Source organism: Lissotriton vulgaris, chromosome 1_1 (assembly GCF_964263255.1).
Source record: "Lissotriton vulgaris chromosome 1_1, aLisVul1.2, whole genome shotgun sequence".
In the NCBI taxonomy this organism is placed as follows: Eukaryota; Metazoa; Chordata; class Amphibia; order Caudata; family Salamandridae; genus Lissotriton; species Lissotriton vulgaris.
In genome coordinates this window covers 1,070,074,987-1,070,091,178 of record NC_141685.1, presented here as the reverse complement: position 1 = coordinate 1,070,091,178, position 16,192 = coordinate 1,070,074,987, and the positions used below count along the sequence as shown (strand labels likewise).

General features: G+C 45.7%; 1 protein-coding gene across 1 annotated transcript in view; it reads right to left on the bottom strand.

Annotated features, from left to right (window-relative positions):
- The window catches only part of CIMIP4 (ciliary microtubule inner protein 4), a 331,753-nt gene that overhangs the window by 200,318 nt on the left and 115,243 nt on the right, over positions 1–16,192 (bottom strand). Inside the window, exon 7 of the mRNA XM_086963196.1 lies at positions 12,213–12,305. Coding sequence (XP_086819322.1) covers positions 12,213–12,305 — 93 coding nt within the window. The remainder of the gene's footprint in view (positions 1–12,212; positions 12,306–16,192) is intronic.

Here is a 16,192-nt window from a genome sequence, read left to right as displayed (position 1 = left end):
TTATTCTCATATTATTGAAAAGCTCTTGTTTTCCTTCACCCACCTTTTACTGGAAGCTCTTATATTATAGTTATTACAGCCTTATGAAGTCACATCCTGCACTCCCTATAGTTCCTGGTTGGCTTCTCGAACATGGAGACCAGTGTCCTGACATATCAGAACCTGAAGAGATGCTGTTGGTTCAGAGCCTGCTCAGGGCTGGGCTCTGGTTGTCCTGTGGTGTGAAGGTAAGTGCTCTGAGCGCCTTATGTGCTGTGTAATGTAAGAGTGTGCCTCAGTGCTATAAAGTGGCATAATTGAATATGCAACGCTTAAACTTTTTGTTACAAATGAAATGGTAGATGAATAACTTAAAGACATTGGCAAAGCCAATATCTCGGACTAAACACTTGTAAGGTCCCAAAGGTGAGACCTATTGGCTATGCCATTGCTTGTTAAAACAAGCATTTGCAATGCAATAGGTCTCTCATTTACACAAGTTTGAGCTATTGACTTTGCAAATAACAATGCCTTTTATTTTTGTTTCAGTTTTTAAAACATAAATAAAAGGCTTTGTCATGTACAATGCCAATAGATTAAACTTGCATAAATGTGAGACCTATTGCATTGTAAATGCTTGTTGTTTCACTTGTGAGTAAGATCTCTAACCTGAGACTGTACCAATACAAATCAAACAACTCTATATTCGACCTATTTCGGTCATAAAAGAAGTTACAGAATAAATACAAAAGACAAATCAGAAACACATAAGATACACAAAAAGTAGGATATGCACTAAAAGGATAAAGAATTACAGTACATCTTGAAAAAACTCTTTAAACATGGGATAAAAACACACTTAATTAAAGCAATTCATGTGTCATATCACGGTCATCCTCTATTAGCTGTCATGGGCGCGGGACGATAGGAGAAAAAGTTATCATAATCACCCATTCATTGCTTTTCTGGCATAAAGCAGAGCTATTCTAAACCGAATTGTTTTAACATGGGCTTCAAGAAAGTGCTTACGTGAAAAATTGTACAAACAGCAAAAAAAGGGTAAAGTGCATAAGTGACGGTTGAGATTTGCTATCACATCGACATGATACTACTGCATTCCCCTCCGAATCGGGGACACATTTAAAGTACACAAGCCAATAGATTGTTTTTGCTCTAAAATGGAAAAAAACAAATGCTCCCAGTGTGTAAGGTCTGGCGTTAAATAAATAGCTGAATCCACCGATGCTAAAAATCTATAATTGTTCAACACTGTATATGTCAGTGGCCAGAAGTCCCACTATTTCTCTTATCCCCTTATCAATATTTTGACGTTCACTGCTGTTTAAGGCCTCTGATCACAATGATGCTTGTAGATATTGATTGTAAGTGTTTAGAACTTGTCAAATAGATTGACCTATCTCTTGGACGTGGGAGCACTTATCTGTACAACCCCTACTTAATCATATACAGCTGAACTAATTATTTGGTAAATTTGATCACAGTTTGAATAACCATTTATAGCAGGTGTGAAAATCATAAATGCACTTGCGATTGATTTATGCTAGGGTCATCACTTAACAGTAATTCTCTGTTTCGCCTGCAAGGACTGTGCAGCAATAAACATGAAAATTATATAATAAAATGGCTTTGCTTGAAAAATAATAATCTGCATTAAATACAAAGCCATGTAGTTAAAATATAATAGCATTTTCTACAGGAATGCACATACCTATGCATGAGTGATTAGGAAGGAAAAGAACAGGTAGGTTTTTAGCTTTGCATCTTCCTCGGATTTTGCATGCTTATGAAATATTAATTGTTGACATGCGCGAGTAATAAATAGTTTTAACATCTACATTTAATGCAAATGCTAAATTTATTGTCAACCTCACTGTTTAGATTATGTGTTGAACAGTGAGTTGATAGTCTCTACAATTCTCATATCATTTTACACTTCTTTCCAAACAAGAACATTGCATTTGCAGCTTCTATTAAGCAAAAATAAATATTTTTTATTCAACGGAAAGAGATGTTTTTCTTCTTGGAAACACCTTTACCCGGTATGACACAAACTCCTCTTGTCCCACCCTGGTAACCTGTTCCACCGAAAATTAACTTCCATCCCTCCCTAGTTGGCTTGTGGCTGTTCCTCACCAAAAGTGAACATTTTGTCTTAGAAATTAAAAAGGTAAAAATGGCACTCTTTAAATGCTGGAATGGGATTAGCTGAAAACGATCAATTCTGAAGAATGCATTTAAGAACAATTTCCGGAACTGCAGAGAAAGAGAAACAAGGGGAGGGGAATCAGCAGCGCCATGCAGGCTCCACGATGAAAAGAGCCCATCAAGCAGAAGGGAGGTGGGGTATCTGCAGCTGGAGAGGGAGCGAAGAGCAGCTGCTTAGAACAAGCAGTGACCAGAGGTTAAACAAGTAGTCCCTAAATGAATAGATAACAGCCAGCAGCGGAACTAAACTGTAGTTGGTCATTGCTGCTTCCTGCAAAACGCAGGCAAAACGGAAGTGACGCATCGGATCAAAAGCCAACCATAAGCCAGACAAGAAGACCAATACCAGAATCAACCAATGGCAGCGAAAGGAGAAATTACCCTCTATATTTGTGTTTACTATAGGTCTTGCGACAGCGCATGCGCTGTCTAGGCGACACCTAAAAAGGGAGCAGCGCGAAAATACAATCAGCAGTGGTGATCTCATATGGAGGAGCAGCCACCATGGAAGAGAGGAGAAGCAGTTTTGTATTCCTCTACCACTGCACTGCCCGGGTGCTGCAGAGGGTCACAAGTTAGGTATCAAGTGGCTCTTGCACGGGTCACTTGCTGCATTAGTTTTAGGGGTTTCTGAGAGTGGTTGCTACATCAGCGGTGTCTCTGAAGAATGTATATTTTTAGGGCCATGCACTAATTAGTATTGCTTGGCATCCAAGAACATAATGCGCGGTTTGCTACATTCAGTCGTTTGATTGGGGATAACTTTTACTAAACTCTGCTCTAAAACACTGTTCATGTTTACCAGCAGACAGTTGATACTGTAGGGATGGCTTCTGCTGTTCTTGGCCCACCCATTCCACTCCTGGGGTGATAATTAAAAAGATAAAGCTCAGCCAGCTAGCTTACTCTCCTTGCATCAGTGCACATGCCCCTATGTCTGGCAATTTTAGACCTTGTACAAGCTGAGCCCTGAAATATTTGTCATCTAGATCATGCAGCAAACATCACCTAACATATGTTGAAGTCTCTTCAAAATATAAAAAGTACCTTTCTTTAGTAAACAAAAACTTGTCACAATAATATGTCACATTAAAGCATTTCAATGAGAAGTACTAATTAAAAGTGAGAGTTTTTAAATGTGAATTTAGAAGCATACATGCATTTGTAATGTAATGTATAGGCATTTATATAGCGCACTACTTACCCGTAGGGTCCCAAGGCGCTTCGACCGCTGCGAAACCATTCCTGGCTTCCCTGAGAGATGGTCCCTTAATGGGTATCTCCAGGGTGAGACCAGGCATCCCCGGCAGTCTGGTGGGGCCGTTAGTGAAGATGAGGCAAGCTAATGCCCAGAGTTGCCGAGCGTGATCGCTGATCAGAGTGGGCACCGAGGCGAGAGAATTATCGAGTCCGCTGACCCTGGTCCAGAAACCTGCCGCGCCAGGAATCGAACCCTGGTCCCGGGCCGTCCTCTGCTCTCGGGTCTGCCGCCTCTAACCAGTGAGCCACACTACTTCACATTTCCCTCACCCTGGCAACATGTTTGTAAACTAAGATGCAAGTAATTTGTTATATGCACCCCGCATGTGGCCCACATTCTTATAAGTAAAGCAACATTATAGTCTATTAAATCCACCAAAATTGTTGCCTCGTATTCTGAACTAAGGTATTTGAAAGTGGTTTCATATGCGATAATGAATACAATGGAGGATTGTTAAAATGCAATATTTGCCTAATGTCACACTGTTTGGTTAAGGAGGAAGCCGGGATTAATCTCAGCTTTTTTGGTCTCACTTTCAATAAATCAGCCACTAAATGGGTATTTGTTCGTCTCTCCCTTTTGCCTCAAATGTGAATGCTTTGTTTTTAACTCTTTGTGCATAATTTTCACAGTGCTTATCAAGCACTGAAGAGACAGGCGTGCTGTGCAGGTTTATAAACCTGTTTACTAAGGAAACACGTGAGCACGACATACCTCTTCGGCGTAAACTAGAACCCCATGTACATATCACGTGCATGGTCAGTTTCCTGGTGCACACAGCCTTGGCTGCAGTGTACAGACACCTTACACTACCGCACACGGAGGAAGAAAATTTGAGGGAGCATTGGTTATATGTAGGTTCTGCCTGGCAACCCAGTTCGTTCCTAATGGTCCAAGACAGCTTCCTAGCCACCCCTGCAATTCTGCAGTGGGGGTGCTGCCCACCTCTTGGCCCTGAAAATGAGCGGATTATGAACACCTGTGGGAGTGCTGTGAAAGTGCTTAGAGAGGGATGTTACACTAATGATTATTCTACCTGCTCCTCTGAAGGCACTTTCACAGCACTGTAAAGGGCCTGGACAATCAGCCGCCTACACTGCTGCCCTCGGCCCCAAAGAGTAATGGAAACTGTAAAAAGCCTACTGTGGGAGCTCTTCGTGAAAGTCTGTCTGAAGCCGAGCTCTGCATTGGACTGGTGCTGATCACCCAGACCTTCATGTAATTGCACTCTCTCAGTGGTTGAGCCTCCCTCCCTTAGAATCTGTCATTGATAAGTCTGTGGAGGCCTTGATTCCAACATATAATGAAGAATACTGCCTTCCCTTAAGTTAACTTTGTGAATCATAAATCTGGCAAAGGTGCAAGCTCACTGTAATCTGGTAAAATGAAGCTTCTATGGTTCCATGACCCACAGGTCAGTCTGTATCCCACACTACTGAACTTCTTTAGGACTATTCATTCCCACTGAGGTAAATAACGCATTGGAATTTTACCAGAGAAATGTAGTCAGTGTTCAAGATCATGCAGCTCAAGTTATCTGGCAGATTAGGCACTTGGAACAGACCAGTTAGTGGTGGCTGTTGACCAGAGCACAGGAAACCGGCCCTGCTCGTAGTTCCCAAGAGTGCAGGCTGGTGGCCCGCCTCCTCTGGTCTTGGCATAGTTCAAGTTTTTTTATTCTAGTGTTTAGTCTTTTTAAAACCATTACACTAAAAAACATTCATAAAACCTTTTGTGAACTTATTTTACAAAATAAAATAAAAAAAAGTATAAATATAAAAGAAAATTCATAATGTCATCTCATTAAAATACCTAATGTACTTCACATATCTCTCATGCGACTTAGCATGGGCAATAGATGTTTCTTTACCGTACCTATGGTCTTGGCCTAGGTACGGGAGTACAGTGGCACAGGGCGGGAGCAGCGTAGGTCCAGCAGTATCCCTGGTCCCTCGTTGACAGGAATCCTTTCACCGAGCGGTGGCGAGTCTTTGACACAAGGCTCAATATTATTGCAGAGTCTGGCAGAAGACAGGCATACCAGAGTTGCACTGGAGCCGTACTCGAGTCATACTAGGTCATAGTACAATTCTTCTTACTTGGGATGTTGTGGATACTCTCAGGGGTGGCAGAGTGGGCTAATGGACCGTGATGGATTAAACCCAGATCTGTTGACTGGGTGTGAGTGTTTGATTGGTTCAGATGCTTCGTCCATCGCCACCCCCTTTTGTACTCTTAGGGAGGCAAGGAGACTCTCTCATGTCACGGGCGAGCACAAGTTACGCTTATCTATTCGCCCTGCTTCTTCTGGGCTGCGCCACACTCCACGCACAGCAGCGGGCTTCTACTCGGGCAGTCTCTTCCTGAACGGCTGAGGCATCCTTTTCCTTCTCTTACCAGGCCAGGCCACAGACAGACCTAGGGTACTTCACCAAGATGCAGAGACTCCAGGTGACCTCTGGGGAACTGTTGATCAACGATGCCAGCCCTGGATCTCAGCAGTCCTTCGTGTACTCTGCAGAGCACTGCCTTCTTGGGCCAGTGAAGAAACTGGAACCAAGTGGGATAGTTTGAGTCCCTGTTCCATAGACTTTTTCCAGACAGTGGAACGCTGATCACACTGTCAAGGTCCACAAACCAGTTTAAAACATTTCCTCTTCGTAGTTAATTTTCCTTCCTGCAGAGCAGACACATTCTTTGACAAAGGCTCTCACAGTAGGGAGTGACTACGCTGGCTCCAACTGAAGCACCCAAAACATGAGCACAATGAAGGGTGAAGGCTGCATGTGGCTGTCATCAGCCTTCTGGAGTAGCTCTCTGGAGCGAGAGGGGGCAGACCATGCCCAGAACCAGAATGGAAGTGTGAGCAAGAGTGAATCATCAGACTGTTGCTAGCAGTTCACAATGAAATCAGCAAGGCTGCCCTGCTTCCATCCCAACACACTTAATTGTCTGAGGTTATGCCCTCTAGCCCAGCAGGGCCCAGAGTACACATCCACTGTGTGGGGAGACTGGAGAAGTGTGGCTCAGGGGTTAGAGGCGGCAGACCTGGAGCTTGAGTTCGGCCCTGGACCAGGGTTCAATTCCCCGCCTCGGCGGGTCTTGGGCTCAAAATTCCACGGACTCGTTAATTCTCGCTCCGGTGCCTTCTCGACTCACGGGTTCACACTCTGCGACTCTGGGCAATAGCTTGCTTAATCTCCACAACGGCCCCTCGCGGTGGGATGCCTGGCTTTCACCTTGTGGATACCCTGCCAGGGTTATCTCACAGGGGAATACCAGGACGGGTTCCCTAAGCAAGCGCTGAGATGCCCCATGGTAAGTCGTGCGCTATATAAGTTTCATTCATTTCATTTCACCTCACCCTCCATCATGTGCTGTGTTTCACCAGGGGTAATCCAAATGGAATTGCCCTTTTTCTGCAGTCACACACAAACAATGTGGAGTCCTGTTACCAGTCCCCAACATACAATACCCACACTGAAATGTCAGTGCAGGTTCTGGTCATTACTTTCCAGCTGAATTTTTCACATGTGGGGCTCATAGGTACCACACTTACCCCTGAACAGACGGTTAGGTGGGGTTGGTACTACCAATCAGAGAAACAGTACGCTGCCACTACACCTCTTAATGAATCTGACCCAGGGCATGGATAGTATAAACATGTCAACTAGAGAACACGCTTGGAGCACCCTCCAGAGCGCAGAGCACACTCTGGGTCATAAAACCAGGATGAAAAGCCTATGCCTCAGTTCACATGCTAGACTTGTGTATGCCAAAGAAATATCAGGATACCAGCAGTGGCGGCTGGTAGGGAACGGGTTAGGGAGTTAGGGCGTGGAATATAAAGAAATTAAAAAAACACTTACCTGTTCAGACGGCCGCGTCTCTCCTCCACTTCTCTGCTCCGGAAGAATCTGCAGGAAGCACCCGGCACACAGGCTCCCTTGAGCCAATCACAACGCTGCAATGCAGCTTTGTGATTGGTCTGAGCACTGTGAATCGTCGCTCAGATCGCAACAGGTAGCCTGTGCATATTCCCCACCACGCTGTCCATTACAGGCAGGTGGAGAATATGCAAAGTGCACATGCCTGCTTGGCCAGCCGAATAAGGCTGGACAACCAGTCATGAGCACTTAGTTTGCACAGTCCTCTCCTCCTCCCACACTGAGCCCCCTGCCCAGCCCCACCCTAACCCAGCCCGCAGCAAACAAAAATAAAACAATAATAACCTTGCTATCATTTTATATTTTACCTTGTCACTGCACTATGAGCAGTAGGGCTACGCTCCTCCGCCTTAGCGGAGGAGCTGCCACTGGAAACCAGATAAACTTCAGCTGTGATCATTCAGGGCTGGGGTGGAAGCCTGTAATGCTACGCAGGGGACAGTACAGTAGCAATATGTGTGTTGCCATAGTTTGTAATGTTATTCCATCTATACCAACCCAGGCACCACAAAGGGGGCACCTGACAAGTGACTTGCCTCTTGGTTCACTGATAGCCTCATCATCAGCGCTTCGTAAACTATGAATGTTTCCAAGTAAAATTTTAGAAACTTTCACTTGTAATAAATGCCACTCAATGCAGTGATGTAATCTTTTGTAATAACAAAATTCACTTTTTTGAATTTTGAAGTCTTTTTCAGTTTTTACATGAGTTTTGTTGAATGATTTACATAGCATATATTTTGTTGGCTCTGATAGTGCTCGTCAAGAAAAGCCAGATCATTCGCTCGGTTCTCTATAACTGGCCGGTTCGCACACCTCTACCTGAAGTTATCACATGTAAGAATGATGTGGCTTGTCTGGAAAGAAGCTAGCCACTGCCCAGCATAGCAATGAAGCAAGCTTCAGCCTAATTCCCTGCCCCTTAGCATCAGTCTGTCGGTTTCTGGGCCTCGCCAAGCAAGCGACAGCACTTTCTCTCCATTGAACGTAACACAAAATGCAAACATGTTTGCAGGGTCTCTGGTTATCATTTTCTCCAGCTTTCAAGTCACTGAACTGTGCATCGATAGTCCTGGAAATGAAAAAAAATGCCTCTGGAACCAGTAAGTTTGGAGTCTATTGGTGGGAGACTGGGTACGGAGTCATGAGGCTGGGCCGGCTCTATGGCGGTGCGACCAGTGCGTGTGACCCCGGCGCTGACTTCGGGTGTGGGCGTCATGTTTGCAAGCATGTTATGGTTTGAAAAAACCCGGGACACCGCAGCAGGATAACAGGTCTATGGAGCACGCAGATCGGCAATTCCGGTCTTTTCTCCCTGCCAGGTGACCCAAGGAAGCTTTAACAGCAAACAGCAAGTTAAAGTAGAGGGAATCTCCCTCTTACACGTAACGCACCTTAGCGAGTGCGACACTTTTAATTACACCACAATTCACTTAAAATATTTATTGTCACCTTCACATACTCATTGGTCCTGAGGAAAGCCAGTTTTTATCAAAAGGCCTGGCTGAAACATGTAGACCACACAGGACGAAGGAGGTCATAATTTACTCCAACCCGTCCGTTTGCCTTTTTAGTTGCTAACAGGGGCCCAGTAATTAAAGTCTATCCATAAACCCTCGGGTACTGGGACCCACTGTATAGCTTTTAATTGTCACTTTCACATCCACCAACACTGCACACTCAGCGAGTATACCAGCTCCTCAGTAATCTGTAGTCGCAGCACAACCGGGACACATTTGGTGTCACTGTGGTGGGCCCGATGATGAAGCATGCCACCAACTAGGTTGGTGGGTGAGGGCTTCATGACCAAACCAAATGGTTTGACAACATACGTACCCATTGAGTCCTTTCACACAACTTAGCTAGTCCTTCTTGATAAACTATATATAACCTAGGGGATCAGACTAGCTTATCTAGTCCTCTCTCTCTATTTTGATTTGACGATGGTTTGAAAAGTACCTGCTTCCAAGTTGCTGGCCTCCAGCATTTTTCAGGCAACAATAAAAATGTCAATATATCTCAGGTGCTTATTATTCTTCCTAGAGCGATCAGAGGTTTGTCTAGTGGAAGTTTTGACTCATGGTAAGGTCGTGCAGTGGGTTAATATGCCTGCTGCATAGAACGTGTACCATGCAGATCACAAAGTACACATAATGTGAACAGGTGAGTAGGTTTCTGCTTTTGTCTGAGAGATCCTTTTGTTACGTGCAGTTTATAAGTTAAAATCCTAACATAGAACAGTGAGCTATTATCATCATTAAACAGCTGCATGCAAACTACAAGGTATAGATTAGAATATTATGATTTTTTACCCAGTCTTTCATTATCCTGTATTGGAAAAAGGGTTCATTTGGATAGAAATCAATTCTGATTATTAAAGAGATCTCCCAATCATGGAGTTACGTTTTAAATTCTGTGCTTCTCCAGACCAAGCACTATTAAACTATACTGTCTGCCAGTATGGATAACATGTGACTCCTACACCTTGTACTCTTCTGTCTTAGGTAACATTTCCTATACACTGCTTTACACAACTAAGATTGATTGTCTCTGTGTAGTGTGTGTGATCTAAAGTGCTCTGACACTCTACATTGGTATGAGTGTACAAACAAACGCCACCAAACATTGCCGCACTGGGCGCCACCAGTGCTAAAGCCGGCCTGATGAGGAGTGGCGTCAACAGGTCAGCTTCTACGTTATTTTTTAGAGCTACTGTCCCAAAGAAACTGTCAACAAGGACTAAGGTGATAGTAAAGTTAGTATAGCTTACTTAATTGGTCACAAGCAGACTGCAGTTTAAGTTGTCCTGTTGGATTATGGCACCTGCTAAAGAGATATTTGTGTATCCAGCAAGTTTCATATTATAATGGTAGCAAGATAACTCTACTGGAAAATGCATGTATATGGTATTTCTATAGTATGTATGTATGTATGTATGTATAGGCATTTATATAGCGTACTACTTACCCGGAGGGTCCCAAGGCGCTTCGACCGCTGCGAAACCCTTCCTGGCTTCCCTGAGAGATAGTCCCTTAATGGGTATCTCCAGGGTGAGACCAGGTATCCCCGGCGGTCTGGTGGGGCCGTTAGTGAAGATGAGGCAAGCTAATGCCCAGAGTTGCCGAGTGTGATCGCTGATCAGAGTGGGCACCGAGGCGAGAGAATTATCGAGTCCGCTGACCCTGGTCCAGAAACCTGCCGCACCGGGAATCGAACCCTGGTCCCGGGCCGTCCTCTGCTCTCGGGTCTGCCGCCTCTAACCAGTGACCCTAGTCAAAAGGCAGTGGAGCACTGACATGGTTAAAGACTAGCATAAAAACAACGAGTAATAGGACAGGAAGCAGGTTTAAGGACAGTTCATGCATTTGTGATGTAGTGTTCTTAAACGAGGTGAGTCTTCAACTCTTTCCTAAACAGGAGTAGTGTTGGGACGTCCTGATGGATACGAGGATGTTGTTCCAGACACTGAGTGCACAGAAGGAAAAGGCCTGCTGTCCCGAGTTATTTTTCTTTTTTAAACTTCTTAGTCTACAATCTGATGCTATTCTAGCTGTGAGCGTCACAGGGACCACTAGAGATTGGTGGGCTTGTCAGCAAGATAGTTGCAGGTTTGACTCATAAAGTAGCATAACATCTGAAGTATATCCTGCAGGGCACAGCATGTAATATGAAGGTCACAGATTTGTATTTATGGAACACAGCATAGTGTGTTAATGCTTTTGTTGCGGAGATCCTTCTGTTACATGTGGGCAATTCTGTAAATATAGCTTGGTGAGTTATGCACCCCCCAACAAAGAGTTTCATCCATAGATCTTCACCTCTTACAAACAAAGCTGGAGAAAACTGCATACAAATCAGACTTTATGCAACGTGAAACACCTAGTGTCTTTGATCTGATGGGATTCTGAGTCTGAAGCACGATGTTGGGATCCTGATGCTGTGACCTGCAACTGATTGACAGTGCTAGTAGAGTCACTCAGAAAGATGGAATAGCCAGAGGCAGCATTGTCAATCAGGGCGATGACAGGGCGACCACTGGCCTAAAATATCCATCCAAGAGCCACAGCTAAAGGGCTGAGTCCCTGTTAGACAGTCTCTCAATTGTGTCAAATCATACATCCGCCTGTAGGCCATGCTTCAGGGCTGCGTTTCCAGAAATTGCCATCCGTACACGTACAAATGCAGCTACAGACCCCACAATAAGTTAACATGTATGATCAAGCTGCATTATTAAGGTTGCCGGAATACAAATACATATTGATAAGCACGTCCACAACCTGCTACACTGTAATGCTATACAACCACTCTCAATTGTTATCCCTGTGCATCACTGTTAACTCCAGCAGGGAAACTCACACATTTTTTTCCTGTACCACACTGATGAAAACTCTTTTAGCCATAGCACTGTGGTGCATTGCTGATAGAACCCAGCCAAGAAATTTACACAGTATAATGTACTTATAAATACCTATGGGTCTCCAGTACTAGCATCTGTCACAAATTCACAGGTACCTCTGGATCAGAACGAAGATTCCTTCAGAGATATCCTCACTCTCTCAGTATCAGCATCACTGGTTACAAAGGCCTGCCGGAGCCTCAGGACTCATGTAAGTTCACACCTCCTGTCCTGTGCACCCCTGCTATCACCCTCAGGGAACATCACAAGTCTGTGCATCATGGTATTTCCCCAGGGACTCTCACACTGCCTGTACCTGTACATCACTGATAACACACCCCACACCCCTCACACTTCAAGTGCCCTGTGTGTTTCCATGCTCCTGCGGCCCTTCATCCCTCACCTCCTTTGGCTCTTCTGCTGTTGGTATCTTTGATCCATCATCCTCTGCATCAGTAAGGCTTGTGCAGCTCTTTTCCTCTTCAGAAGTACAGAACTGAGAAAATGAGAAGGAGACCAGTATTAAAAAGCTTTCTTTTCCACGGCGAACCTTTCCTTTATTTTTGTTGTGTTAATTCGGATTACAAGTACTTCGTCAAAACATTCTGCAAGTAAAGCTAGAAATGCAGTAAAGTACAGAACTTGTCAAGAAAGTTAGTTTTTTGCATATCACTCACTTCAAACCGCATATCCTCTAAGCACTGAGGAGTGTTTTGCATTGTACAGTGCATGTACAGCTCTCTTCACCATGCTATCGGCCGGCTAGTCGCAGGACCCAGGTCCAGTAATCTGTCTACCTACTGTTCCTCCAGAAACCCTGATGCATAGTGGGTGAAGTTGTGTTGCCATCGCTTTCATGTTTCCTGAAGGCAAGCACCGTCCCTGTTTGGCCCAAAGCTCAAAAGTCTCAGGACAGTACCCAGGTGGGCATTCTAGGTTGGTGTTTTAAGTGCTGAACCCTCAGTCTAAACCACCCTACGCTAAGCAAGTTCCTGAGTCTGGCCTACTACTGTCTATGGAGAGCTCCTCCTTTAAAAGAGATGCTAATCTCATCACATACGTCCAGGCATCTAGGGGCATTATTAGCCACACAACTCTCCCTCCTTCCCTCTGTCTCATGGGCAGGGGCAAACTGGAAAATGTGCCTTTACAGGGAGAGTGCATGAGAAATCTGACTGTTGGCAGTATAAAGCAGGAGGAGGCCTCCTTTCTCTCAGGGACATTTCTGGCCTTTGCTATTATTACTCAAACAGTGTGCCAAGATTTATAAGATTCTGCCATGCTCGGATTCTAATCCTTAGTTTCCTAACACAACTTCACATCTACCTCCACCTCCACCTTTTTTTGTTTCCCCAAATCCTCTCCTGCTTCTCTCCCCATTCCTTGCCTGCTCCTTCTCTCCCTAACTTCTGATCAAACATCGTAGGCCCCAGGGAGTGCTAGAGAGCCGGCGTGCAAGATGGCAGCGCTTCTGTAAGGCTCTTGCAGCCCAGGAATATCATCCACCAGAATCTAATGTACTGAGGCGGCGAAATCACCCAGCACTTCAGATTGACTTAGGCAAAACACGGTGTGACTAATGCAGTGTTCGGGAGCCGAGGAAGGCACGCATAAACAATTTGATGCTGTGGGCTCCCGGCTGCGGCCTACGACAGCAACAAGATGGCGGAGGAGATGGAGCATTAATCAAGACAGCGGCCCGGGAGCGACCTACTGCGGCAGTGAGCAGTGAAATTTGTGATTCAGTGCTGCTGTGTGCGAGTGGCTGCCATGCGAGTCGCCTGACTGTGCGGGGGTGGGGGGGGGGGGGGGGGGGGGGGGCTCGCGTGCCTGGACTGCGAGCTGCTGGCTGACGACACGCCCGGCCTGGGACAAGCCTGACCTGTAACAGACTGGAGCGATCAACGTCTGGTTTGACACCACTGAGACCGGAAGACTGTGGTCAGAGAGGCAGACCACCCCAGGAAGCAGCGGGGGCGCAGGCACGGTCTCCTCCCCAACCCACTGAGACGCATTACCTAACTTCCCATGGGCTCTGCGCTGGGGTCTGAGCTGCGGCACCTTCAGTGAAGTGCGGAATGACCTGCGTGCGGCCCGCGGGGAGAAACTGTGAGGTGGCAGGGCGTAGACGAGAATTCCGACCCAGACGTGTCGAAAGAGCGCTGAAACTACCAGTGTGCGGCCAATCCCATAGAGGAAAATCACTGCTGATCTTGCCCCAAAACACTCGCTGGGATTGGACTGACTCAGCCAGACTACGGACCCAATAACTGCTTGAGATTACAAAAGGACATGATACACAGCAATCCTTGCTGTGGCAGGTCGGAGGGCACAGTCCTACATCCACAAACCAGCATAAACAAACTTAGGTACACTGCATGAGGCCTATACACCCTATAGGGAGGTTCAGCACCGATACGTTCGGCCCAAACCTTTTGCAACTTAAACTGCGCCAGCCCCAAGGGCCGAAGCGACTGCACCATGGGCCACTCGGATGGAAAGCAAGACAAACTACAATTCACAGCGCGGAAAACAGGCCTTAATTCCTCAGGGGACACAGAGCTGCAGCAAGGAGAAGACAGTCCCAAATCAAGCGATCCACAAGATGCGGATATAAAGTCATTACATCTCATGCTGCATAACAGCCTGACATCCACTGAGCCCAAGATGGACGCAATGAATATGCGAATGGACTTTATCACGCAGACACTGGAGAAGCATGACGGATGCATAGCTGAAACGGAACAACGTAAATCCACCTTAGAGCACACCTACTCAGTGGTCCAGGAAAGCCTCCAAGACATGGAAAAGATATTAAAAATCATAGTGCTAAGAATGATGACTTGAAGGCGTACTCGCGCAGGAACAACGTCCACATACTGGGGGTCCCAGAATCCACTACCACAGGCCGCATGAAGGAATACGTGGAGAAAATGCTGTTGGGACTCTTCGGGGTGGATGCTTTCTCCAAATTCCTGGTGGTAGAGAGAGTCCACCGATCACTTGCGGCTAGGCAGCCACCGGGATCTCCCCCAAGCTCAATCCTAGCACGACTGCTTAATTACAAAGATCGTGACACATTGCTGAGATTAGCTGGAGAAAAGAAAGAGTTAATATACGAAGGGAACAAATTGTTGATGTACCCGGACTCACTATGTCGGTGCAGGAGGCACGAAGGAAATTCCTGCTGTTCAAGCGAAAACTTTAGCAAGCTAACGAGCAATACTCTATGCTATACCCCGCCAGGTTAGCAGACCCTTATTGTGGGAGGACGCACATCTTTAATACCCCACAAAAAACTCAGGACTTCCTAATCAACATAAAGAGGCGGCTGCCCTCCGTACGCGATGAAGACCCAGACTCTAGACGGTCTTCCCTGGCTCCTGAAGAAGACTAAAGACTGTTAACACAAAGGTAATGCCACCCATACACATGAAGAGTTTACACACTTAACCCATGACAGGCCTTTGATGCATATAATCGGACCGGCACCGAGATGGACACTTGCATTTTTGGCATGAAATTGCACATATAACACAGCGGGAGCTGATGAGCTAGCTAAATGAATTCCCAGACATACCAGCTTCCCAGCAAGGAGTGCAAACACACTCTCTGGCGCACTTCCCCATTGGGAATACCCTGAATAATGTATCTTGTTTGCTTAAAGTTGCTTATTTGTGTTTCTTTTTTTACTATGATGGGTATTACCCTGGTCTGCCCTTAGATAACACTGTTTGCTATATACATGCTCTTATGACTGACCACCTACCCCTCTAGGGGTACTAAGTGGTATAAAGAATGTATTATGGACTGGATCATTAGGGGGCATTGTTGGGAGGGATATTATTCGCATGCGGGATTGGGACGTAGGTGTGGGCGGAGGAGGCACAGACTTGTTTTTATATTTATACAATATGGCAATGCAAAGGTAAACCAGATGTCTATGCTGCAATGAACATACTTAAACCACTCTGTACAGTCAGCGTGACAGCTCTCACAGAGACACCATAGCAAGTGACAACATGGTGCCACAACTAAGACAAACCCGCTGATAGCACTCACATACAATTTCTTGGCATGGAATGTACGAGGACTCCGCGATCCCTGCAACTGCAGACAGATTTTGGGGTACCTAGCTAGACACCAAATACAGGTGGCAATGTTACAAGAGACACACCTTGACCCCAAAACAACACCTTCCTTCGGAAAAAGATGAGCAGCACACAGCTGCTTTTAGGCATACTCGACATACGCTAGAGGCACTGCCATCCTGGTCAAGACTGGCGTAACGTATTGCATATAGGGGACTTTCAAGACCCGCAAGGCAGGTCTAGCGTGATGTGGGGCAGACTAGTGGATCACACAGTAACACTGGTGAGCTGC